Raw genomic sequence first — 27,623 nt, 5'->3', positions numbered from 1 at the left:
TAGCTCAAGTTGCCTGACCTTGGATTTGCCTTTGACCATCCATTTGCCTAGCCCCTTTGTCTTGATCGCCTACCTTCTTGGAATTCTGACCCCGGACTCTGATCTGACTCTGACTTTGTCTCTTCCCTCTGCTTATGATGTACTCTCCTGGCTTATGACCTTGGACTCCTTTACTTCCCTGACTCACGGCTTGTTTGTGAGAAGTGACTCAGCGTCACAGAAAATTAGGGAAAAGGAGAACAATTTAGTAAGAGTCCAATAGTAGTGTTTAATATAGGTTCATATACAAAAGGAAACATGTTGTTCATATAATTATTATCATACCACAATTGTAATAAACACTACATTGCTTACATTAAATATCTGAGGAAAGTATTAAGTAGTTTAAGAAAGAGAAATAATGGTAGAAGATTGAGGACTCAAGAATGTATTAATCCATGGCTCCCATCTTTTGTAATACTTTGGAAAAGTATTGTTGATAGCATGACTTCTTTCTATATATTACTTAAATATGCTTATTCTTTTATGTCTTCAATAGTAAGAATTATGTTTTTTTCCAATTCGCAACTATAGAATTTTTTGCTACGAATAATGTGTATTACAATTATTTGAAGCTATTGAGTCCATATTCATGAATTGTAGTTTATTTCCAATGCCATGTGAACAGCAGGAAACTATATACAGGGCAGGGACAGGTACTGATGGGGTAGAAATAAATCAGTGTTGTAGTACCGCTCGTTAAGCACTAGGTGGCGCTGTCCCGCCAGGCTGCTAGTGGCATGCATTGCGTTCTGGGAGATGATGCTTGCTGGTGATGCAGCGTATCTGGGTCTGGGGTAGAGGACTACATTTCCCAGAGCTCCCCACATATGGTAGACTGGCTGCAGCGCAAGGATGGGGTGCCGGTGGCTGGGATGAGTCTAGAGCATTGACCGGAGGATGGCAGCTTGTGACAGGGAGATAGTGTATCACAAGGACAGCTCCCAGGTGACAAATAGCTCAGTGTACATGTTGTGTTGGTGTGGGCATGGATGTCCTGGTGTGCGGTGGTGTGATGCAGGGATGCAATCATCAGCTGGCATATACATCTCCTCATCACAGTGGGCATGCCTGCTTAGGAGAGTGGGTCGTGGTACATGTTGATGCATGCAGCATATATCAGAAATGCCTCATTCCATGCAGCATACTGTGATCTGCTCCATCCCCTATGTACTGTGCACAATCCCACATCCCTGCCAGCTCCATAGGAAATCATAGTCCAAATTGGCTTGTGCTGGGGACTAAAGGAAACGTATTTCATCTGCCTAGCAACAACATGGAGGAGGCAGAGAGTAAAGTAATTCAGTGCTTTCAAAGTCACTGGAAGACAGGTTGGAACACATGGGGTTAACGGCCTTGCTTCTCTCCTTGGCGACTGAATTTTTCTTTTCTGTTCTCTAGGGTCCGATGTCCTCATCCATTACTACTTGTCAATCACTGACAATTCTGTAATATTTATCTGTAGATATAATAGTATTTCTGTATAGTGATAATCAGAGGACGAGCGATGGTCGGATCCATTCTAACCGGCTTCCACTAATCATTCCATTGTTGTGTGGTTTGTAGCTTTACCTTGATGCTATCTGCAAGCCAATGTACATTGCAATTACTATTAAATTATCTTCCCGTCTTGTACCCGTTGATCGAAATGTACAGTACGGCCTATCATATATGTTAGAATCGTTTTTTGTGCAACCAGTGGAGCAAAACTTAACATGGAAATACAGTAGCATACGTTATTTTATATGGCTGTCCTGGGGAAATTCAAAAGTCAAGTGTTTCCTGGTGTGCACTGCTTGTCTTGTACAGTAGATTGATGATTGCCAGGTCCTGTAGCAACCCTTGCCTTGTCCATGCCCCTTGCATATCATCTACAAGCGATTCTTTGTTCTTTATGTCTTAGACCTCCTGAGGACTGGATTAATGCCAAGATCCAATCCACTGTTTAATAAAGAAAGATATATAGGAGAACAAATCTCCAAAACTTGGTTTTTACCAGAACTATAACATATAATCTGTCAAAAGGATTTCACCCACAAGCTATTTACAGTATATGTCCATGTAGCTCTTTTAAAGACAAGTCCAGCAATACCTTTACATGACCATTCTGTTCCTCCCTTACTGAGAAATCAGCATTTCAATGGATATGTAAATTAGGCTGTAGATCTGAAGCCTCTGTCACTCCAGCTCTATTCCTAACCCAGTACCACCTCCTCCTGATCAACTAACAGCCTCTATGCTGTGTAACTTCAGGCAAAGGATTTGTCAGTCAAACAGGAGGAGGCGGTGCTAGGTGAAGAATAGAGCTGGAGTGACATAGGCTTCAGATATATAGCCTCATTTGCATATCAATCCAAATGCTGATTTCTCAGTAATGGAGGTATGGACTGACAGTGCAAAGGTATTGTTGGATTTGTCTTTGAAAGATCTTCATGTGCATATAAATAGTTTGTGGGGCGAAACCCTGCTGACAGATCCCTTATAATTTACTGATTCTGGATTAGTTGGGTAGCGGATACTGGGTGAAAATCACTAACTGCACCCATTATTGTGTCCATAAGTGTTGCCTCCAAGCTCTCAAGTGTCCTGGTCCATTGTATATGTGTTCAAGGCTGTACACATACATGCACACATATATATATATATATATACTGCATACAGGCTGAACATACAGTTGTTATCTGGCCCTTAGAGAGACGGAGGCCAACATTGCTTGATTCCTTCCCCTTTGGCATTGATTAATGTGAGCCTCTCAGGATTCTCTCTTTAACCTAGAGGAATGGCATTGCGAGGATTTGGCCCAAGACTTATGGAAAGATGGTAGAGAAGGAAACAATTGCCAGGCCTACTGTCCTGGGTGGCAAACTAGACACTTGATATTTGCTGTGGGACATCCTGTCTTCCATGCATGTTACTGTCTGTATTGTACCCTCTTTCCTCGGTAAGGGTATGTGCACACGATCCGGACAGGCTTCCCTTTTGACGCAGCATACTTTATGCTGCGTCCAAAGCGCTGCATTATATAAACGCAGGTGAATCCGCATGTGTTCATTGAACCATGCGGATTCACCACATTTAATACATTGTACTGATCAGATTTATCTTGCGGAGACGAGCGACTCCGCTAGAGAAATTGACATGCTGCGGTCTGGAAAGACGCGCCGCATGTCCTTGTCCGCGGGTGATTTGTAGATGCACGAAGACGCATAGTGGCCATGAGAGGTCTACAAATCCCATCCACTATGCTGTAACATCTGGACACTGCGGGTTTGACGCTGCATAAGCACGCAGCGTCAAACCCGCAGCGGCTCCTGATTGTGTGCACATACCCTAATTGTGCAGTTAATCTACCAGTAGTATGGACCAAGTCCTGACAATTTGTAGGATGTAAGAACTTACAGTGGGTACAGAAAGTATTCTGACCCCTTTAAATTTTTCACTCTTGGTTTCATTGCAGCCATTTGGTAAATTCTAAAAAGTTTATAGTTTTTTCTCATTAAAGTACACTCTGCACCCCATCTTGACTGAAAAAAAAACAGAAATGTAGAAATTTTTGCAAATTTATTAAAAAAGAAAAACTGAAATATCACATGGTCATAAGTATTCAGACCCTTTGCTCAGGCACTCATATTTAAGTCACATGCTGCCCATTGCCTTGTGATCCTCCTTGAGATGGTTCTACTCCTTCATTGGAGTCCAGCTGTGTTTAATTAAACTGATAGGACTTGATTTGGAAAGGCACACACCTGTCTATATAAGACCTCACAGCTCACAGTGCATGTCAGCCCAAATGAGAATCATGAGCTCAAAGGAACTGCCCAAGGAGCTCATAAACTGAATTGTGGCAAGGCACAGATCTGGCCAAGGTTACAAAAGAATTTCTGCATTACTCAAGGTTCCTAAGAGCACGGTGGCCTCCATAATCCTTGAATGGAAGAAGTTTGGGACCACCAGATGTCTTCCTAGACCTGGCCGTCCAGCCAAACTGAGCAATCGTGGGAGAAGAGCCTTGGTGAGAGAGGTAAAGAAGAACCCCAAGATCACTGTGGCTGAGCTCCAGAGATGCAGTAGGAGGATGGGAGAAAGTTCCACAAAGCCAACTATAACTGCAGCCCCCCACCAGTCGGGCCTTTATGGCAGAGTGGCCCGAAAGAAGTCTCTCCTGAGTGCAAGACATATGAAAGCCCACGTTGAGTTTGCTCAAAAACACATGAGGGACTCCCAGACTATGAGAAATAAGATTCTCTGGTCTGATAAGATGAAGATAGAATTATCACCAAAAAGTTCTAAGTGGTATGTGTGGAGAAAACCAGGTACTGCTCATCACCTTCCAAATACAATCCCAACAGTGAAACCTGATGGTGACAGCATCATGCTATGGGGGTGTTTTTCAGCTGCAGGGACAGGACAACTGGTTGCAATTGAAGGAAACATGAATGCGGCCAAGTACAGAGATATCCTGGATGAAAGCCTCTTCCACAGTGCTCTGGACCTCAGACTTGGCCGAAGGTTCACCTTCCAACAAGACAATGATCCTAATCACACAGCTAAAATAACAAAGGAGTGGCTTCAGAACAACTCTGTGACCATTCTTGACTGGCCCAGCCAGAGCCCTGACCTAAACCCAATTGAGCATCTCTGGAGACACCTGAAAATGGCTGTCTACCAACGTTCACCATCCAACCTGATGGAACTTGAGAGGATCTGCAAGGAAGAATGCCAAATCCAGGTGTGAAAAACTTGTTGAATCATTCCCAAGAAGACTCATGGCTGTACTAGCTCAAAAGAGTGCTTCTACTCAATACTGAGCAAAGGGTCTGAATACTTATAACCATGTGATATTTCAGTTTTTCTTTTTTAATAAATTTGCAAAGTGTACTTTAATGAGAAAAAAATATGAACTTTTTGTAATTTACCAAATGACTGCAGTGAAACAAAGAGTGAAAAATTTAAAGGGGTCTGAATACTTTCCGTATCCACTGTATCTGTTAATGATATGAGACAGAAGATGTACTTGCTTGTGGCTAGTTGATCTGCATGTGGACATTAGATGGTCTCACACTATGGTCTGCAGCTCATATAGGCCACTTAGGCAATGGCCCTTCATGGGGAATACATTAGTACTTGGCCAAAAAGCCAACTTATTTCAGCAATTTCCTGATAAACATGCTATGAACTGAATCACTCTTTTATAAAGCAGAAGAAATAGGTGAAAACTGGAGCTGGGAAATGAAATTCCCCTCGGTTACTCTTCCTGGCACTGTCAATAGATACAGCATCCATGTCTATGTAGGGCAGAGAAGGTTGGTACAATGTGTAGTTACAATGTAGATTTGATTCTCCGCCACCTACTCACGGATATAGTAAATCAGGCACCAGCTATATGTTAGGGAACGGATGTAAATGAACAAGAACCAAGTAAAATTCGTGTAAAGAGAGTCGGTGATTCCAGTGTCAGCTAGTGAATATATTCACTGAAACATGTTTTTGCACTCTTGAATCATTTACTATAGAAATCTCATCAGCAATATACGTCTACACTTGTTGCTAGGCAAAGGCTCAAATAGGTTCTTTCTAGCATCCAGCACATATGCTCCATATTTACAAGGTACCCGGAAAGAATAAGAAAAATAATACATATCATGAAAGGAAACTTAGCAGCTGCTTTGGGGGTATGAGGAAGAGAATCCAGATTGTGTTTGCCCCTTCTCCCAGACAGAGAGAATGAATGAGGTGCCACCGATCCCCAAGAGGCACAAGATTAGCAACGGATCAAAGAGCCAGTTGAGTAATCTGAGAAGGGTAACAATGGGGCCCGTTGATTTTCACTGTGGGGTCTTTTCTAATCTCTGGATTCCTAGAAGTTATTGGATGACACTGGCGTGTCACTCGTAATGAAGGACTTACAAGACGTCGCTTGCGGCACCCAGCACATGTGCAGTAAAGCAAGGTGTACTAGCCTCTGTGTCACCTGAGCTTGTGCCAAATGCCGCCAGAACTGACTTGTAGGATGTCAATCAAGCCCAAACTGCTGGACTGCTGAGGAGACTGGCACCACCCACCAGATTCTTCACAGATAGAGCATGATACCTTATTATTTCCTTTATACTGCAAGAGACATTTCAATGAGCGACATCTTTAGAAACCTACTATCGCCCTGTAGGGGAATATAGCGGTGATTTAGGTTCTCTTTAAATTGTGGGATTAATCTATAAGAGGATATCCATATATATCTGTAGGTCCATAGTCCACCTGTGTATACTCCTATGAACCCATTTGGAAGAATCTGAGGGCAATGATTGGGGTATGTGCCATTTCATGCAATATAGTAAAAATATTCTTCCATAGAAGCAATGTCATGTTGCTACAGCAAGACATGGAATGCCTATGGCTCTGTAATATTACCTTAGGGGCTCCTTGTGCCACCATGTAGGCCTCTGCTATTAGTAAGATGTAAGAAAGGGAAAATGGATAAAGTGGCCTTTGCTATAAATTAGAAATAATTAAAAGGCGACTAAACCAATTATTGTTCATAAAAATGAAGAGTGAGTCGTATCCTGGTGACTGAAAGCTGGGAAGATATGAGCCCGTCCTGATGTCTGAGCATTAAGAGTAGGGCATCCTTTGTATGTGTTCTGATCTCAGAAGTTGGAGCTGATGACGGATACGTGTATTTCTGAGTATGACAAGAATGGATATGACTTTGTGAGTGCGTGCTAAGTAATGACTGTATTTTCCTGGATGGAGAAGGAGAGAAATAAGTGTGCTAATGACGAGAACATGAGAATCGTATGTGTCTTGAAATATCTTCTCTCGGGTCTTTCAGAGCGAAGATATTGATGAGTGGGACGATGCTGCTCTTATTAAATCCTATGAAAAGGCTGTCCAGTCTTTCCAGGTACCTAATTACTAGCTGCATTTGCCTAATAATAAATATTAATTAATTTCTAGCCTCAAGTGACAGAAAACTGTTATACGTTACCCTCTGCTGTGGTTAAACTCATGAACACTGTTGAAACGCTTTAAAACTAGAATTCCAGCTAAGTCTCATCTAGTGGAATGAAGAATGACAGTTTTCACCGAATTCTTCTTGCATTTCTGATCAGTCAGCTAGATGCCACTCACAGCCCTGGGCGGATTTCCAAATTGAGGCAAAACCCAAAAGCAGCGTTTTTTCTATTGCAAAGGCGACAGTGTGTAGGAAGGTAATGTACATTTCCTCTGTCCCTCACATTTGATTTCATTAATTGTAGAAATAGTTTTTTTTTTAACTTTCTGTTAAGATCTCTTAGTTTAAAGAGGACCTTTCCTCAGTTTGAGCATGGTAACTGGCCACATGATGGAATAGTGGCTGCAGAGCTGAATAAAACATTGTTTTTATTTTTTATAGGGAACCTGTCGGGTCAGATAACACTATTAGCATGCGTATATAGAGTTATTCTGTGGGTTAATAGCATTAGTAAGGTGCCCGGCTGCAGTACTGAAAGTTCGACACATGGGAGAAAATGAACTTTACTCCTCCTGGCAACCACTTTCCTTCATGCAGGCGTTTCGGCATGGCTATAGTCACCACTCACAGCACTGAGAGCTGCAGCTGTAAGCATGCCCCAGCACTGTGACTTACTTCTGTCTCTTCACTGATGCACTGCAGAGTCTGCAGTCAGTCAGTGCAAGGGCATGGGTCCAGCTGTTGCTCTCAGTGCTGAATGTAATTGCTCTGGGCACGCCTGCATGACTGAAAGCCAGTGGATCCTAAGAAAAATACAGTTAATTTTCTTCCGCTTTCCACACTTGTATTTTTGTGTCCGGTCACTCTCCTAATGCTATTAACCTGCATTTTAACCATATATCTGCAGATTAATAGCGTTACTGAGAGGTTCCCTTTAATTTCTCATCTCATGCAGAAATATTTTTCTTGTAAAGTTTAGATTATAAGGTCTAAAACGTCCAAGTGGTTGTAACCAGAATTTTTTTTCTGGGTGTCTATACTTCTTCACCTGCATGAGGTTGACCAATCATAAGCAGGAGGTGTCACGCAGGGGAAAAAAGAACACACCCCTAGAGAGGCTTAGAACATGCTTTCTCCTGTGAGACATGTAATGATACGCAGCCATGCTCTCAGCCATGATTTCTTCAGCTACTGTGTAGAGCAGAGCCCAGTGTAATTACAGTGTCAGCTTTCATCTCACAGTAGTCAGGGTTGGGGGAGGGGGATTACAGAAGAGCTAATAGCACTGTGAGAGGAGTACTGCAGTTGCAGAAGAGTTTGTAATGTCAGAGCTCAGCTCCCCTCCCCCCATACAGACTGCTGTAAGATGAAAGCTGAAAGTGTTTGTAATCATTCTCAGCTCTGCTTTAATCCACATCCCCCTACATTGACTGCCGTAAAATGAAAAGGATTTTTGTAATCACACTAAGTTCTGCTGCAGCCTACATAGTAGGTGCAATGATTATCGCTGAGAGCATGACTGTCTGTCTTTACCTCTCACAGGAGAGGACATGTTCTTCTGACCTTCTAGAGGGTATGTTCTTTTTTCTCCTGTGTTATGCCTCCTGCTTATGATTGGTCAACATCATGTAGGGAAAAAAGTGAAAGCCCACAGAGAAAAATCTCTGGTAATGCCACCTTGGGCTTATCATAAATTATAAATTGAACTTTACAAGAGGATATCTCCACAAAGAATAGGAGGAATTAAAAAAAAGACGTTTTACTCAGCTCTGCAGCCACTATTCCATGATGTGCTCAGTTTAACATGGTAAAACTAGTTAAAGAGCCTGTTTAACTTGCAGTTACTTGAATTCCCAGTTGTGTTTATATATAAGGTTGTGCTTTACCGCTTTTTTATGCCTTTAAGTAAAATATAAAGGAAGCCAATGGATAAAATCTTACATGGATTGGGCACTTTGCAAGTTGAGTCCTTCACTAAGTTTGTATGCATATGCTAATTCTTGAAGTAAAACAGTGTTGATTATATTTTGAACATGAGATGCAAAAAATAATTGAACCAGACCTGGAGCCTAGTTATAAAGAGTGTGAAAGTGGCTGTGCCTGAGGACCCCACAAAAAGCTTAGACACAATAGATGACGCCAGTATAAAATAGCAGATTACATGTGGGGATATACGATGAAGAAACATTAATGGGATTTTCCTATGTAGCTTTGTGAAAAAAGCTATATTTCCCATTCAGTATTTGGTCAGTATTTTACATCAGTATTTGTAAGCCAAAATCAGGAGTGGGTGATAAATCCAGAAGTGGTGACGTGTTTCTATTATACTTTTCCTCTGATTGCTCCTCTCCTGGTTTTGCCTTATATACTGATGTAAAATACTGACCAAATACTTGCTGCCTTGGCATTTTTTTAAGTGTTTCCAAAAACTTCCAGGCTCCTATTTACGTCAGTGAGCAACTGAGAACATGTGCAAATATGCATTCTGGAAAATGTGCGCAGGAGTGGAACACAGTTCATTTGCACATACATGGCCGCCACCGCCACCGCTGCTGCTGGAAGTTGAAGTTGACTGCATCAAGGGGAAACTCTTCAGAACAGCAATATCACTGTAACGTTGCTGAAAAAATATCTACATAACTGTGTTCCTTAAAAACATATATTTGGCAAAATATAGTTCCTGATGCTAGTTATTGTTGCAAATTTTACCTAAAGAGTGGGAATACTCCTTTGACTGTATCATTCACTACCCTTCAGGATATGCTCAGGTGCAGTGATAAGAACCGGAGACAAGAAGGAGCCACTGCATCTAGTGATACCCAAAAAGATTGTCAACGAGAGGCACCTAGAGAGTCAGAATGGGAGAGAGATGGTCACAGGGATCACCCAAAAGATGATGGGGAGAAGTGGAGCAAGAAAAAGAAGGCACAGCCTCCTCCTCCTTTAACCCACCCGACCACACATCCTACTTCTCGCTCTCTTGTATCCAAAGTGAGTACCACAAATGAAAATCAGCATGTTTGCATAATATATGCTCAATGAATTATCAATGGTTGTATATGTATTGATGTTTTTTGTATTAGGTTTGTGCTATTAAGTTCCTACATGAAGATACCATAAAGTTGGAGCATGTTTCAAAGTTACGTAATAAGTCTTTCTTTTTTTGGTTTGTTTTAGTCTCACAACTTAAATTGTTAAAGGGGTATCCATTTTTAGAAAAATGGAACCCAAACATTTCCAAAAGACGAATAGTACTCCCCCCTTCTCTGCTTTTGTGCCGACTCCCGCCACTGTTTTTGTCTCTGTGTTTTGGCCACAGTGGTGATGTTATGTAGACAGCTCACATCACTGCTGCAGCCAACCTTGAACTCAGACAATCTAGACGCCACAAACTGCTGAGCTCATTGATTGGCTGCAGCAGTGAATGAGCTGTTGGCACCATCCGCTAAGCTCAGAGATATGAGCGGTTGACGTGACATCACCACTGCAGCCAAAACACAGAGACCAGAACAGCAGCAAGATACTGGCACTGGAGGAGGGGAAGGTCAGTGCTATCTGTCTTTGTTATTTTACATTACTGGAATAGTTTAGGGTCCACTTTTCTAAAAATTTAAAACCCCTTTAAACATTTACTTCTAAACAAATCGAAAATATAATATTTTCAAGTCTCTCACTTTCTTGAGCTTACAGTCTGTTCAGCAAGCAAAGGTATCATTTATAGGGGTAGTCCAGGAACATTGTCACATCTTGAGTGAGGAAGAGCTGCATTAATAGATGTAGTATAAGGACTACAGTGGCGGCACTGTTACTGGACAAGACCTATAAGCAACTGATTGAGATTCTGGAATTAAAGACATTGCATATCTAGATGCTATCTGCATGCAATTTCTAGCGTCTGAAAATCCATTAAGCAATGGAGTAAAAGAAAGCTGTTAGGGTATGTACACACAACGTCTTTTTCAGGCAAATTTTGGAGATTGTTCACTGTAAAAGCTGCCTGAAAAAACGCTAACAACATATACCTTTCTATGTATAAAAAGACTTGTCCATAATGTTCTAGCTTTTGAGCATACTCAGGTTTGCTAAGATGCCAAGCGGTTAAAAGTAGTGAATTGACCATTCTTCTGGTGATTTCGGATGACGCTCCATATTTAAAATACAAGTCAATGGGAAGGCTTAAAAAATGCCAAGGAGTATTTTTGAGCTTTATGACAGCGTTTTTGTTTGAAAAACTGTTAGAGGTTTCTTCATTGTTGAATGCAGTTAAAAAAAAATATCCTGATAACACCCATACAAATGGCGCCCCAAAAACGCTGGGAAAAACGCTCAAAAAACTGAAAATTTGGAAAAAGCTCTCAGGAAATGAACATGCTTCAACTTTAAAAAACCCTGGAGAAAATGGAAGTTTTTAGCCACATGAATTAGCTGAATTACATGAATTAGATGTTGTGTGCACCTTAAGATCAATTTAGGTCTAGTTGTTATATGCTAATAAAACTCTTTGTAGACTGGTTACGGTTGAAAGCAAATCTATTTCATTCTCAGGAACTTTTGGAAGTGACTAGACTAGTGGTGGCAGGTTAGTTCTGCGGTATTATTTGTACAAACATGATTTACATGCAGTAATCATTAGTATAAGGCCAGATTCCAAGTATGGACCGCTATGCCGTGACTAGCCTCAGGTCTTCTGACGCGAACTTAACGGTCTCATATATGCCTCACAGACTGTGCCATACAGATGTTTGAATGCAGTTTAGAGTCTTACCTTCATTCTTTTTACAAAAAATTAACTTCTCAGGTACGTCACATAACACTGATAAGATAATCAAATTATTGCACATACCACTTTGTAATTTAATTTTTCCCCCTAGTGAATTAGAGGTCATGCACAGTTTGCAAAAATGCATTATTCTTAAAGGAGGATTCCCATCTGGAACGTGTTTGGCATGGATAAGCAGGATCAACAAGATATGCTAAAAATGTCTGATAGATGCGGTCCCACTGTTGAGACCTGCATCTGTCTCAAGAATGGGGCCCTGTCTCACGCTGTAAGAAATGGTGAAGTGACCGTGCCTGTGCAGCTCTCCCTATTAATTTCTATGAGAGCACTGTAAGTTGCGGAGCTAGTTGGGGTATTTTCAAAGTTCCCATAGATATTAATGGCAGTGTGTGCCATAGCTCTATTCTTCAGATACATACGGGTAACAGTGGTGGCGCCCTCATCTATCTGAAATTTATGCCACATTTGTCTAAATGCTAGGAAAATGGAACAACTCTGTTAAGTAGCTTGAAGAAAGTATTTAACTTCCTTTCACATGGTAGGTACAAATGCAAAAAATACTTTTTTGTCCAAGATATTAAAAAAGACATCAATTAATTTGATACTGGAACTTCCGACTCCTATGTGGAAGGTCGGAGACCAGTGTCAAATTAAAGGGAGTATGCCACTCCCAAAACTCAAACTAAATTATTTATACATTCACATAGGGGACATAGTCCATATTAAAATTATGCTTGTAGTTTTGATTTTATTTATGTTGTTTTACATAAAAAACAAGGGCTCAGTGCTCTGTTCCATTCCCTCAAATACAACCTGCCACACCTGCCCTTATCCTGATTGACAGCACTTTGGAGCACTGCCTGAATTGAAACCTAAGCCCATCACACACTGCCACTAGAAGAGCTGAGAGCAGAGACAATGGCAGACATAGTGTCACTGTGTGCTGATGTGTTCTCACCCCTCTCCTGTCTGCAATGGCCACTTGCTGCACAGAGGATCACACATTAGTGGACGATTGATGTGGATAGGAGAGAGAGATCAGATCACGCTCTGGCACTGTGTGTGATAAAGCAAGCATGGAGGGCACGATCCAAAAATTGGGATCTCCCTGCAGCATGTCAGTAAATTGCACAGCAAATCAAAGAGAAAAGAAACATGCTAATATGCAGTGATCACCATAAGAAGACAAGTTTTATTCCTAGAAATACAAATGCACAGCACACGTCAATTAATTAAAAATATTTAAAAACCCAAGTGTATCATAATGGGTAAGATGGTCAGCACAAACACAGATCCAAGAGTATCCTCTGTGTTCAAAATATGGACTCTGCACAAATAAGCTATGGTTCATGTAATGTAAGCTAGTGCCAATGCTTATATGCTTATCAATCTAAAGTACCATAAAGAACATGTTTATTGCACATACCCCAAAACATCACTAACCAAGGCCTGTGTCAGAAACATCAACTATTAGCCTCCAAAGATATAAGGCAAAAATACATGCATTGGTCTTACAGATGCCATCACCTGCATCCAAGTGTCCCTATACGTCCATCTGACCGGTCCCAGCTACACCATTAGTCCAAGTGCATACCATTAAATCCAGTCATGTGTACATGTATACACATGTGCCCACACTCGCTGCACTCTTGCAGTGTCATTGTGAGCACCCTGTCATTCCCTATCCCTATCCTATCAGCATCGGCTGCCTGCTGTTGTTTGATCCTGCCTGCAGCAATCGGTCACTGCAGACAGGATAGTGATGCAAACTCACCTGTACACACTGTGCGTGCGCTCATCGCCTGCATGTCAGTGCGTGCAGGACTGAAGATTCAAGCGGTTTACTTAGCTCTTGCCATGCCAACGGTGTACCGATGAACCCTCATTTACATATGTAAAACAAGTGAACTTTACATTACAAGTATTAATTTTGTAGGGACGAAGTCCACTATATGAATGTATTTGTGGTTTAACTTGAGTTTGGGGGTGATATTTTAGCATGAGACTTTATACCATTTTATTCTGTCTTGATTTTTAGTGGAAGATTGGAGACCCTTGTAGTGCTGTATGGTCAGAAGATGGATGTGTCTATCCTGCTACGGTAAAATCAATTGACAGAGAAACAGGGACATGTGTGGTGCAGTATGACGGCTATGGAAATACTGAGAGGCATCAGCTGGATGAAATAGTGTCTGTGGGGAGTAGTGGGGACAGCACCCCACCTGTTAAACAGGTGACTAAATCTTTCTTGTCATTGTTATCACTTCCCTATGATCTCTCAGAAATTATTATGACCCTCTCCCTCACCTCCTGTAATGACTGACTTTTCCCACATTCTGTGTCTTCATTATTCTTTTTGCTAGCATTTTACTCTAACATTTTGATGAATCCCACAAAACCCATGGCATCCAATGGCAATTGACCAAATAGGTATATATTTAAAATCCAAGGCAACTATAATATCAATGTACTTGCTCTAAGGCTAGGGTCACACAAGCGTATATTCTCTCATCCGAGAGAATTGAGTCAATTATGCAAATCACACTCTGATCATAATGTAATCCAATCCTCTCGAATGAGGTGAAGATGGAGAAACAAAAATTCTCCATCTTTTCCATTCTGTGTCATCTGAGTGCAGTCCGATAGTTTCCACACACTCATTGACTTACATGGCCAAATGTGATCCGAATATTGGATCAAACTGAGGCATGCTTCAATTTTTTCCTTGGACAGGCTCTGCAATGTGATGTTTCGTCGGATCGCTCTTGGACCGAAAATCCAGTCGTGTGTATGAGCCTTTATACTGATAAAAGTTATTTTAGTGTACATTGATGTTTTTTGGTATATTATTACAAGTGTTTCAATTAGTTTTTACTTATTTCCCTTGTCATAATTATCATAAAATCCATCTTTTCCATCATTGTCACTATGATGATCCATGCTATTGCCAACATATTAATTGTCTGGCATCTTAACTCCAGAAACTATTTCACCTATACTTCAAAAGGTTTGTCTCCTCCCTGTTCACTACTGTATTCATAACACAGAGACCAGTGAAGATCATCCTGCGTTTTTAGCTTTAACCCCTTCCCCAAAATGGAAAATTTCCGTATTTGTGTTTTTTTTTCTTAAAGAATGTTTTAATTAACATTTTTCAGATTATAAAAAACACATAACAAAAAAACGAAGAAACAAAGGAAATAGAGTATGATCAAAGGAAATAGAGTAATAAATGGTTGATTTGACTAAAGAATTCTATATATAACATTTATGTTATCCAGTCATGGCCGAAAGTGTTGATACCCTTGAAATTGTTAAAGAAAATGAAGTATTTCTTACAGAAAATGATTGCAATTACACGTGTTTTGTCATATAAATGTTTACTTTCTTTGTGTGTATTGACACAACACAAAAAAACTGAGAAAAAAAGGAAAATTGGACATAATTTCACACAAAACCCCAAAAATGGAAAAGACAAAATTGTTGGTACCTTTCCAAAATAGTGGGTAAACAACTTTGTTTCAAGCATGTGATGTTCATTCAAACTCACCTGTGGCAAGTAACAGGTGTGGGCAATATGAAAATCACCCCTGAAACCAGATAAAAAATGGAGAAGTTGACTAAATCTTTGCTTTGTGTGTCTCTGTGTGCCACACTAAGCATGGAGAGCAGAAAGAGCAAAAAAGAACTGTCTGACGACTTGAGAAATAAAATTGTTGAAAAATATCAACAATCTCAAGATTACAAGTGCATTTCCAGAAATGGTGATGTTCCACGATGCGCAACATAATCAAGAAGTTTACAACCCATGGCACTGTAGCTAATCTCCCTGGACATGGACGGCAGAGAAAAATTGATGACAGGTTGCAATGCAAGATAGTCCGGATAATGGATGAGTAGCCCCAATCAAGTTCCAAAGAAATTCAAGATGTCCTGCAAGCTCAGGGTGCATCAGTGTCAGCGCAAACTATCCATCAGAACTGTCTGAGAACTTGAGAAACAAAATTGTTGAAAAATATCAACAATATCAAGATTACAAGTCCATCTCCTGAGGTCTTGATGTTCATTTGTCCACGGTGCGCAACATAATCAAGAAGTTTCAGCATGCATCAGTGTCAGCGTAAACTATCCGTCGACATTTGAATGAAATGAAACGCTCTGGCAGGAGACCCAGGAAGACCCCACTGCTGAAACAGAAGTATAAAAATGTATGTCAGTAAGCCCAAAATCCTTTTGGGAAAGCGTCTTGTGGAAGATGAGACCAAGATAGAGCTTTTTGGTAAAGTACATCATTCTGCTGTTTACCAAAAATGGAATGAGGCCTACAAAGAAAAGAACATAGTACCTACAGTCAAATACGATGGAGGTTCAAAGATATTTTGGGGTTGTTTTGCTGCCTCTGGCACTGGGTGCCTTGACTGTGTTCAAGGCATCATGAAATCTGAAGATTTTGGGTCACAATGTAGTGCCCAGTGTCAGAAAACTGGGTTCGTGTCCCAGGTCATGGTCTTCCAGCAGGACAATGACCCCAAACATACTTCAAGAAGTAGTGTCCGTAATGGTAGTTTCCTTTGCACCACTCCACAGGCTCCGTGCTTCCTTGGGGCAACTTCCCACCAAGTCACCAGCAAATTCAGAGACAAATTGTTTCCAAGGCACCAGAGAGAGTTCTATTCCTTTATTCATACAAAATGCATCATAAAAGCAACATTTCGGCCAGCAAGTGGCCTTTTTCAAGCATAAACAAAATAGGAGATGAAGCATGATGCATTTTGGATGAATAAAGGAATAGAACTATGTCTCTGGTGCCTTGGAAATGATTTGTCTCTATACTTCAAGAAGCACCCAGAAATGGATGGAAACCAAGCACTAGAGAGTTCTGAAGTGGCCAGCACTGAGTCAGGATCTAAATCCCTTTGAACATCTGTGGAGAGATCTTAAAATTGTTGTTGGGAGAAGGCACCCTTCAAATATGAGAGACCTGTAGCAGTTTGCAAAAGAAGAGTGGTCCAAAATTACAGTTGAGAGGTGTAAGAAGCTTGTTGATTGTCATAGGAAGCGATTGATTGCAGTTATTTATTCCAAAGGGTGTGCAACCAAACATTAATTTGAGGGTGCCAACAATTTTGACCGGCCCATTTTTGGGGTTTTATGTGAAATTATCTCCAATTTGCCTTGTTTTCTCAGGTTTTTTTTTGTGTTGTTCCAATACATACAAATGAAATAAACATGTGTAGTTGCAATAATTTTCTGAGAGAAAAACTTCATTTTCTGGAACAATTTCAAGGGTGCCAAGATGACCATGACTGTAAGTCAATGAAGTAATATAAATTACTGTGCAATAGGTTAACGAAAAACACAGTAAACTTTAACAGTGGCGTCAAATGAGTGCCAATAACAACAATTGTTCATGTTTCTTCCTCTCCCCCATTAAGTAGAATTATAGTGAATGTAGAGGAAATAGTAGCAGAGAATATAATAATAGACGAACTGTACATTATCGAAGGATCTCCCATCAACAGCCTTTGTTGAAACCATGTGGTCGGTCCAAAAGTATCTTGTAAGGATTTATGAATGTGGTGCAGTAAAAGTTCTATAAAACTCTTCCAAATGTCAAAGAAATTTTGAACTCTTTGTTCCTATTGAAGAGACGCCTCCACCCAGTCTATCTTCATCAAAAAGCAAGTTTTTTCAAAAACAATTCATATGGAGGGGGTTGCGGACTAAGCCATGTGTGAAGAATTGTTATGGATCCTGCTACTGCTACCATGTGTAAAGGTTTCCTTACTCCAGGATTGCATCGATATGTTTCAGCATCCAGGTATCCGAAAATTGCCCATATTGGACCAAAGGGGGCGAAATTGGTCAGGTGATTAGAAACAAAAGCATGGATCTTTATCCATAAAGACTGTATTTCTGAGCAAGACCACATGCAGTGGTACAGGTTAGCCTCCGGGGGCATTATACTTGAAACAAATTGATATAGTGAAAATGCTCATCCTATGGCCTCCAATGGGGGTAATGTAGGCCCGGTGACAGAGATTGAAAAGCCTTTCTATATATTGCACTGAAGGAAGTAACTGTTGGCTTTAATCAATCACTGTAAGTATGGTTGGTGTAGTGAGTTCTGGTATATCCCTCGATCATTTGGTTAGTGATATTGACTGGACGACATGGTCTATTGGTTTGTTAATGAACTTATAATACCTTGCTATTTCACTTTTTGAGGGCTGAGATTGTGAAAAGAATATCCTTAATTGTGGGTTCCACTTTGTGTTTGTAAGGTGGGGCAGAATAGTTGATATATATATTGTCACGGGGTCCTTCTCCAACATCCCATAATAATAGCGAGAGATGAGTGAACGTTCCCCAGACCTTTATGATATGCAAAACCGAAAGGTTCAGAAACAATCCACCACACAGAAGATAAAATATTCCAGAAACACAAATGCAGTCTGGTAACGAGACAAATGCTCAGGAAGATGAGGGTCAAACAATCCAGCAGACAGAGAATAAAATAGTCCAGATGCTTCTCCGTATATATTCCTCCAGCAGTATATCCAGGGCAATCCAGGTTTCTTTCTGATGTGCTGTCCTTCCCCTCATCTTCTCACATAGGATCTAACCCCCATGTCTTTCCTGGCTGTGATATTTAAAAGTCTCTCTCCTCATTCACAGGGCAGTGGGGGAAGGTGGCAGGACCTCGGGTCTCATTGTTTGAGCAGTTTATCAATTTGCATTGTTGGTCTTCCATTGTTCTACAGATAAACAGCTAGCTGGCCTGGTTCAATATGTAATTAGCATATTAGCAAACAGCATTATTCACTGACTCTGTGCAAAGGTACCAGTACAGTAAATTGTATGAGCTGATATCAGGTGTAAATAACTGCTATTCATCAATTAACAAATATCAACTCATCCTACAAGAGAAGTCCACATTAGGGGGAAAGCACAGAAGGACACAGAGCAACAAGAGAACAGTCTGAAAATCAGTAAAATATAAATGCTGACAAAATGATAACAACATACCATATCATACTATCACATATATGTGTTATCTTGTAGATAGGGAAAGAATGCAAAAGAGATTTTTGGGTATTTATAATTAAGCTCTGAAATAGTATATGTTGATGTGAATGATGTAATAAATTATCAATAGATCAAAGTCCCATTAATGCCAAAGGTAAAAAGTATGTTGAGATTGTCCACATTGGAAGTTAAGGTTTTAAATTTGGAGGTGGGTGAAATAGTTAGGGTGTAATGACAACAATTGTCTGGTCTGCCATGCTCTCCAGGTTGATATTATTAAAGGATTAATTCAGAAGTTATCAGGCAATTGGGAAAATGGCAGGTGAAGTGCCGATGTGAGAGATATTCGAGAGACAAACTGATGATTAATAGACTGATCTGTGACTATAGATGTAACATGCAGCCAGTCTCCAATCACTCTAAGGAGAGAGGCCAAATTATATAATTTAACAGTACAGACCAAAAGTTTGGACACACCTTCTCATTTAAAGAGTTTTCTGTATTTTCATGACTATGAAAATTGTACATTCACACTGAAGGCATCAAAACTATGAATTAACACATGTGGAATTATATACTTAACAAAAAAGTGTGAAACAACTGAAAATATGTCTTATATTCTAGGTTCTTCAAAGTAGCCACCTTTTCCTTTGATGACTGCTTTGCACACTCTTGGCATTCTCTTGATGAACTTCAAGAGGTAGTCACCGGAAATGGTCTTCCAACAATCTTGAAGGAGTTCCCAGAGATGCTTAGCACTTGTTGGCCCTTTTGCCTTCACTCTGCGGTCCAGCTCACCCCAAACCATCTCGATTGGGTTCAGGTCTGGTGACTGTGGAGGCCAGGTCATCTGGCGTAGCACCCCATCGCTCTCCTTCTTGGTCAAATAGCCCTTACACAGCCTGGAGGTGTGTTTGGGGTCATTGACCTGTTGAAAAATAAATGATGGCCCAACTAAACGCAAACCGGATGGAATAGCATGCCGATGCAAGATACTGTGGTAGCCATGGTGGTTCAGTATGCCTTCAGTTTTGAATAAATCCCCAACAGTGTCACCAGAAAAGCACCCCCACACCATCACACCTCCTCCTCCATGCTTTACGGTGGGAACCAGGCATGTAGAGTCCATCCGTTCACCTTTTCTGCGTCGCACAAAGACACGGTGGTTGGAACCAAAGATCTCAAATTTAGACTCATCAGACCAAAGCACAGATTTCCACTGGTCTAATCTCCATTCCTTGTGTTCATTAGCCCAAACAAGTCTCTTCTGCTTGTTGCCTGTCCTTAGCAGTGGTTTCCTAGCAGCTATTTTACCATGAAGGCCTGCTGCACAAAGTCTCCTCTTAACAGTTGTTGTAGAGATGTGTCTGCTGCTAGAACTCTGTGTGGCATTGACCTGGTCTCTAATCTGAGCTGCTGTTAACCTGCGATTTCTGAGGCTGGTGACACGGATAAACTTATCCTCAGAAGCAGAGGTGACTCTTGGTCTTCCTTTCCTGGGGCAGTCCTCATGTGAACCAGTTTCTTTGTAGCACTTGATGGTTTTTGCAACTGCACTTGGGGACACTTTCAAAGTTTGCTCAATTTTTCGGACTGACTGACCTTCATTTCTTAAAGTAATGATGGCCACTCGTTTTTCTTTACTTAGCTGCTTTTTTCTTGCCATAATACAAATTCTAACAGTCTATTCAGTAGGACTATCAGCTGTGTATCCACCAGACTTCTGCACAACACAACTGATGGTCCCAACCCCATTTATAAGGCAAGAAATTCCACTTATTAAACCTGACAGTGCACACCTGTGAAGTGAAAACCATTTCCGGTGACTACCACTTGAAGCTCATCAAGAGAATGCCAAGAGTGTGCAAAGCAGTCATCAAAGCAAAAGGTGACTACTTTGAAGAACCTAGAATATAAGACATATTTTCAGTTGTTTCACACTTTTTTGTTAAGTATATAATTCCACATGTGTTAATTCATAGTTTTGATGCCTTCAGTGTGAATGTACAATTTTCAAAGTCATGAAAAATCTTTAAATGAGAAACGGTGTCCAAACTTTTGGTCTGTACTGTATGTTGGGGACATTTATGTCACCATTTAGCCTAGGTTGAGATAACATATGAAAAGGGATTCAAGGACACCCACCCTCCCAAATAAAGGATTGATACAAATAACTTATATGTTTTACTTCTTTTGGCTTTAGGGAAATTTTACCATTGTAAGTAAATTTGCTCTACCTAAATAAGAAAGGGTGTAATGGCACCATAATTCTTTGTGTGGATTCTAGTGACTAAATATAGGGATTAATATTCGCTGAATATAACTGTAGAGGAGATCTAGTGATTTTGACCCCTAAATAGATAAGAGGGTTTGTTTTCCAAATTATTGCTATATTTGTTGACCAAAGTGGTTTACTGGGACCTTTGAGGAGGAGAGCCTCTGACTTGTCCATCTTTAAAGTGTATCCAGTTAAGGCTCCCACCCTCTTAAGATCATCTAGCAGATTTATTAAGGAATGTTTAGGGTTTGAAATCATCAGCATGATATCATCTGCAAAAGCTGCAATCTGAAATTGTGCCTCACCAATTTTAAGACCTTGAAAACTTGAGGTGTGTTGAAGATGGTAGAATAATGGGTCTATGGCTAAATTAAATAAAAGAGGAGAACCCTGGCGAGTTCCGCTAAACATATAGAAATATGGAGTATTAAGGCCATTCACTGTTATCTGGGTCACCGCCTCATGCTGAGTATATGTGAGGAGATTATGGAAAGTAGACCCAAAATGGCCTTCTCTGCATCAAAACCCAACAACATTGAAGACGGATGTGACTGATCCTGAGCACATACTGTGGCAGCTATAATCTTTTGTATATTTTTAGCAGTGTGTCTACATCTGGTGAAGCCTCGTTGAACTGGATTCAAGAGATGTGGTAGGTAGCTTTGAAGCCGAGTCGCAAAGATTTTTGGCACAAATGTAAAATCTTGATTTAAGAGAGTAATGGGGCAGTAAGATTGAGGCAGAGTGTGATCTTTAGTTGGTTTTTGCAGTAATATTATTCTTGAGTCCAATAATCAATCAACTTGTTGATTATCAATACACACTAAGTAAAGGAGACTAGTAAGTGTAGGTACAATATCAGGTAGCAGAAGTTTATAATATTTGGCAGAATAGTCATCTGGATCTGGTGATTTTTTTTCAAATTTTGGTGGAAAATAAGTATTTGGTCAATTACAAAAGTTCATCTCAATACTTTGTTATATATCCTTTGTTGGCAATGACAGAGGTCAAAAGTTTTCTGTAAGTCTTCACAAGGTTTGCATACACTGTTGCTGGTATGTTACCCATTCCTCCATGCAGATATCCTCTAGAGCAGTGATGTTTTGGGGCTGTTGCTTGGCATCACAGATTTTCAACTCCCTCCAAAGGTTTTCTATAAAGTTTAGATCTGGAGACTGGCTAGGCCACTCCAGGACCTTGAAATGCTTCTTACAAAGCCACTCCTTTGTTGCCCTGGCGGTGTGCTTGGGATCATTGTCATGCTGAAAGACCCAGCCTCATTTCGTCTTCAATGCCCTTGCTAATGGAAAGAGGTTTGCACTGAAAATCTCACGATGCATGGACCCATTCATTCTTTCATGTACACCGATCAGTCCTCCTGGTTCCTTGGCAGAGAAACAGCCCCAAAGCATGATGTCGCCACCCCCATGCTTCACAGTAGGTATGGCGTTCTTTGGATGCAACTCGGCATTCATTCTCCTCCAAACATGCCGAGTTGTGTTTCTACCAAACAGTTCTACTTTTGTTTCATCTGACCATATGACATTCTCCCAATACTCTTCTGGATCATCCAAATGCTCTCTAGAAAACTTCAGACGGGCCCAGACATGTAATGGCTTAAGCAGAGGGACACGTCTGGCACTGTAGGATCTGAGTCCCTGGCGGCGTAGGTTAAGGATGGTAGCCTGTGTAACATTAGTCCCAGCTCTCTGCAGGTCATTCACTAGGTCCTCCCGTGTAGTTCTGGGAGTTTTGATCACCGTTCTTGAGATCATTTTCACCCCACGGGGTGAGATCTTGTGTGGAGCCCCAGATCGAGGGAGATTATCAGTGGTCTTGTATGTCTTCCATTTTCTAATTATTGCTCCCACAGTTGACTTCTTCACACCAAGCTGCTTGCCTATTGCAGATTCAGTCTTCCCAGCCTGGTGCAGGGCTACAATTTTGTTTCTGGTGTCCTTCGACAGCTCTTTGGTCTTCACCATAGTGGAGTTTGTAGTGTGACTGTTTGAGGTTGCGGACAGGTGTCTTTTATACTGATAACAAGTTCAAACAGGTGCCAGTACTACAGGTAATGAGTGGAGGACAAAGGAGCCTCTTAAAGAAGAAGTTACAGGTCTATGAGAGCCAGAAAACTTGCTTGTTTGTGACGCGCCCCCTGGGCCTGTGTTGTGCAGGGAATACCCAGAGCCGGATCGCTGGGGGTTGTAGTCTCCGTGGCGCTGACCCGGTCCTTGCCCAGGGTGGTCAATTCAGTGGCAGTCTTATTAGTGAGATAATAGTCCGACTACGCCACCCGTGGATTGCGGTCAGTGGGGACCGCCGCTGCAAGGCAGACCGCTGAGGCCGGTGTTGTGTGTGCAGCTAAGAACGGGATGACTCCCCACGGGAGGAGTATAGCCTCAGGGCAGTTAGTGTGGATGATGGGAGTGATGGTGCACGAGCGCAGCAGGAATAACTCAGAGTCCGTGCAGTGCAGTTCAGGGTCTTTACTGATGTTATAAAGCAGACCCTCCCGGGAGTACTGGCTAGCAGTAGAGGCCTGGTCAGTCTGAGAGCTAGCAGGATCTCCCCTGGCCAGGTGGAGTTGTAGGCCTCCCCGTCTATCTGTACTCTTTCCTGGCTACCTTGCTGTGTGCAGGTAGAAGTAGCCCACGTCCCTGAGTATACCGTGTGGTGCTCACCCGTACGTCCGGTGACTTGGGGCCTTCTGTTAGCCTCCGCTTCACGATGGCGGTGCTGGTCCCTTGCTTGTGACCGTGCCTCCGGGCTTCTCTGGCCAGAGGACATGGAATCCCCTGCCGGTTGGATTCTGCTGCTGTACCTGGATGTCCCCACAGCCTCGGACTCCGTGTCCGGTCTTAATGTCTTCAGCCAGGGCGAGCTATCTAGCTTCCAGCCCTGGCACTCGCTCCTGCTCCTACAGAGCTCCTTGCTGACACTTTCCCTGTGTCTGGAACTGTCTCCAGGCTCTGACTGACTTAATCCCGCCCCAGACCCAGTTTATAAGGGCAGATTCCTCCCCTCCCAGGTCTGGGCGGGCGGTGTTACATGCTTAGGGCTCCTGACCAGAGAAACCTCCCACTTGCTCTCAGACGTAATATTTCTATTACTGTGGTAACCAGACCCCTGGGGTGCCACATTCCCCCCTAGTAAAATTTAGTACTCCGGGACTAAACATATTTTTAAAGAAACATAAATGCAGGGTATAACAATAACAAGACAACATGAAAAAGTACATTTTGTGGTCACGGCGTTTCCGTAACCGGGTGTCCATATCACCCAAGGTGAAGTTTTAAGCGGGGTAGGGGACCTGTCCAAAGAAAACCCCTTGCGTTGGCCTTGGGCGTGGTTGCAAGGCTGAAGCTAGCTACTTTGGGCCGCAAGGAGGCCACGCCAGACAGGTTTTCTCTTCCGCGGCCGTCTTCGCAAGAGGCACAATGTGCAACTATCTACAAGATTGTTCCGGTTATCCAGCGTCCATAACCTGTTAGTCCATAGAAATCTGCAGGGTAACTGAGAAACATAATTTAATAACAGGCAACAACAAAAACCGTAAACATTTTCAAGAAACAGGTAAATTTACAGTGCATTATTTTATATTCTCCAGCGAGCGAGCATCTGACCTCTAGTGACTCTAGTGGACCTACGGAGCTCACTAACTGGTCCTGCACTACAGGGTGTAGGAGGTGTTATGGGTAAGCTGGGCAGCTGTCTGCGTACTCTTTGGCTCACTAGGGGCACAGCAGGCTCACTACTAGCAGAGGGTTGATCATCCTGAGCTGCTGGTGTGGACTCTTCTGCCTCCTGGGCCGGCTGCTCTTCCTGCTCTACCTGGTCTTCTGTAGGCACTTGAGGGGCTGGCTGGAGAAAGGTGAGGACGGGCACCACGATAGCGTTGTTTACTTGTGTCCAGGACCGGGGAAAGTCTCCGAGTACGGTGCTGATCATTTCCTCCTTTTCCTCTACGGATTGAGGGTCTTCCTTATCTTCATCCGTGCTTTGCAACTTCTCAGGGCACTTTTTTAGGTGGTCTCTGGAGACAGTGGCTGTGGTCTCTCCTCCATCCTTGCTGATGACGTACACCTTTGGATTATTGTGGCTTGAGGGCAGTACGGTGTACGGGTCCTTTTCCCACTGGTCGTCCAACTTATGGAGCCGCCTTTTTCTTTTCAAGACCTGCTCTCCAGGTACCAGGGGAACAGCGGGAGCATGTTGGTTATAAGTCCTCTCCTGCCTTTCTCTTGATTGACAGAGACTTCGCTCGACGCTCTCCTGTACTTTCCGGTACTGCTGCTGCCGTTCTGTATCCCAGTCTGCCTCTGGCGAGGTGTCCTCGGGTGTCAGGACTCTCATATCCAGGTCAACAGGCAGCTTACCAGGTCTTGCTCGCATTAGGTAAGCCGGGGTACAGTTGGTGGAACCTACCGGGATGTGGTTATACAGGTCCACCAGATCGGGCAGTTTCTCAGGCCACAGACTGCGTTCTTCCAGGTGCAATGTTTTTAGCAGATCTATCACCACCTGGTTCATCTTCTTGCAGAGTCCATTGGTTTGGGGGTGATAGGGCGTTGTTCTTATCTTCTTGCAGCCATACAGGTTGCAGAACTCCTGGAAGACCTCCGCTTCGAAGGCTGGTCCTTGGTCCGTCAGCACTTGCTCCGGGTACCTGTGTGGGCGGCAGAAGTGCAGCTGGAAGGCTCTGGCTGCTGTCTGAGCCGTCAAGTCTTTGACAGGGACCACCACCAGGAACCGGGAGTAGTGATCCACGATGGTTAGGGCGTAGACATACCCGCTTCTGCTTGGAGCCAGTTTAACATGGTCCAGAGCGACCAGTTCCAGCGGCTGCCTGGTGAGGATGGGCTGCAGGGGAGTCCTCTGGCTGGCACGGTCCCTTCTTCTTAGATTGCACGGGCCACAGTCTCTACACCATCTCTCAATGGGTCCTCTCATGCCTATCCAGTAGAACCGTTCACGCAGCAGGAACTCCAGCTTCTTCCATCCGAAGTGCCCTGCCCCATTGTGGTAGGCCTCCAGCACAATAGCTGCGTCCCGTCTCGGTACCACAACCTGCCAGATCAGTTCATGTGTCCGGGAATTGACCACTCTGCGGCACAACTTCTCCTTGTAGAGAAACAGTCTGCTTTTTTCTGTCCACAGTTGCTTGGTCTCTTCCGAAGCGTCTGGGTCCAGGCGGGCGTCAGCCTGGGTCAGCATCTCCTTCACCAGACGGACTGCGGGGTCACTGTCTTGCGTCTCCGCCCAGTTGTAGTGGGGTAAGGGGTTGAACGTAGCGGATCGCTGACCGCTCACATGGTGGGAATACTGGGTAATCCCATGACGGTGGAACGCAGGGAGTTCGACCTCTTCCAGTTCTTCTGGATCTTCCCCTCCGTCCGTTAGGTTTGGCATCCTGGACAGGGCGTCCACGTTGGTATTGGAGCGTCCTGCCCGGTATTTGATCGTGAACTCATAATTGGACAGGCGGGCCATCCATCTCTGCTCCAGGGCACCCAGTCTTGCAGTGTCCAGGTGTGTCAACGGGTTGTTGTCCGTGTACACGGTGAACCTGGAAGAGGCAAGGTAATGCTTAAAACGTTCAGTTACCGCCCACACCACTGCCAGGAACTCTAGCTTGAACGAGCTGTAATTCTCAGGGTTTCTTTCTGTGGGTCTCAGTTTTCGGCTGGCGTAAGCAATTACCCGTTCTCTCCCCTGCTGGATCTGGGACAGTACGGCTCCTAGCCCGATGTTGCTTGCGTCCGTGTGGAGGATTAAGGGCTGGCTGTAATCAGGGTACGCCAGGATTTCATCCCCCCGAGAGGGCCATCTTCAGCTGGCGGAAGGACTCCTCTTCCAGCTTTTCCCATCTGAAGGGTGGCTTCTGGTTTTTGGCCTTCCTGGACTGGCCTATCAGGAGGTCCTGCATAGGAGCTGCCTTCTTGGTAAAACCGGGAATGAATCTTCGGTAGTAGCCTACCAACCCGAGGAACTGCCGCACTTCCTTTATGCTGGATGGTCTTGGCCAGTCCTTAATCACGGTGATCTTGTCAGGGTCGGGGGCTACTCCGTCAGCACTCACCACATGTCCCAGGTACTGTACCTTTGGCTTCAGTAGATGACACTTTGAGGGTTTTACCTTTTAGGCCATAGTTTGCCAGGGCTTCAAACACTTCTGCCAGGTGTTCCAGATGGTCCTCATAGGTCTTGGAATAGACGATGACATCGTCCAGGTATAATAGGACCGTCTCGAAGTTCCGGTGTCCCAGACAGCATTCCATCAACCGTTGGAAGGTTCCTGGTGCGTTGCAGAGCCCGAACGGCATATAGTTAAATTCGCTGAGTCCCATCGGGGTGGTAAATGTGGTCTTCTCCCGGTCCGCCTCTGCTACAGGAACCTGCCAGTACCCGCTAGTGAGATCCAAAGTAGAGAAGAAGTTAGCAGATTTTAATGCAGCTAAGGACTCTTCTATCTTTGGTAACGGGTACGCATCTTTGTGTGTGATACTGTTTACCTTCCTGTAGTCTACACATATTCTCATGGTGTT

The 27,623-nt window shown here is 42.9% G+C and overlaps 1 protein-coding gene across 6 annotated transcripts in view; it reads left to right on the top strand.

The window, feature by feature from the left end:
- The first annotated feature begins 750 nt into the window (after positions 1 to 750).
- Positions 751 to 27,623, top strand: part of LOC141165633 (survival motor neuron protein 1-like) — a 101,735-nt gene continuing 74,862 nt past the window's right edge. For 2 of the 6 annotated variants that reach the window (XM_073651404.1, XM_073651373.1), the window contains exons 1-5: positions 753 to 987; positions 6,866 to 6,937; positions 7,146 to 7,244; positions 9,746 to 9,979; positions 13,807 to 14,001. In XM_073651404.1, the coding sequence (XP_073507505.1) occupies positions 940 to 987; positions 6,866 to 6,937; positions 7,146 to 7,244; positions 9,746 to 9,979; positions 13,807 to 14,001 (648 nt within the window). In that variant the 5' untranslated portion in view covers positions 753 to 939. Of the gene's footprint in view, positions 988 to 6,865; positions 6,938 to 7,145; positions 7,245 to 9,745; positions 9,980 to 13,806; positions 14,002 to 27,623 lie in introns of all 6 variants that reach the window. The other 4 variants (XM_073651414.1, XM_073651381.1, XM_073651388.1 and 1 more) reach the window with 4 other exon arrangements.

The sequence above is a fragment of the Phyllobates terribilis genome, unplaced genomic scaffold, assembly GCF_046119375.1.
Source record: "Phyllobates terribilis strain yellow unplaced genomic scaffold, ASM4611937v1 Scaffold_1__5_contigs__length_1240528914, whole genome shotgun sequence".
NCBI classification, from domain to species: Eukaryota; Metazoa; Chordata; class Amphibia; order Anura; family Dendrobatidae; genus Phyllobates; species Phyllobates terribilis.
This window is presented reverse-complemented; position numbering and strand designations above follow the sequence as displayed.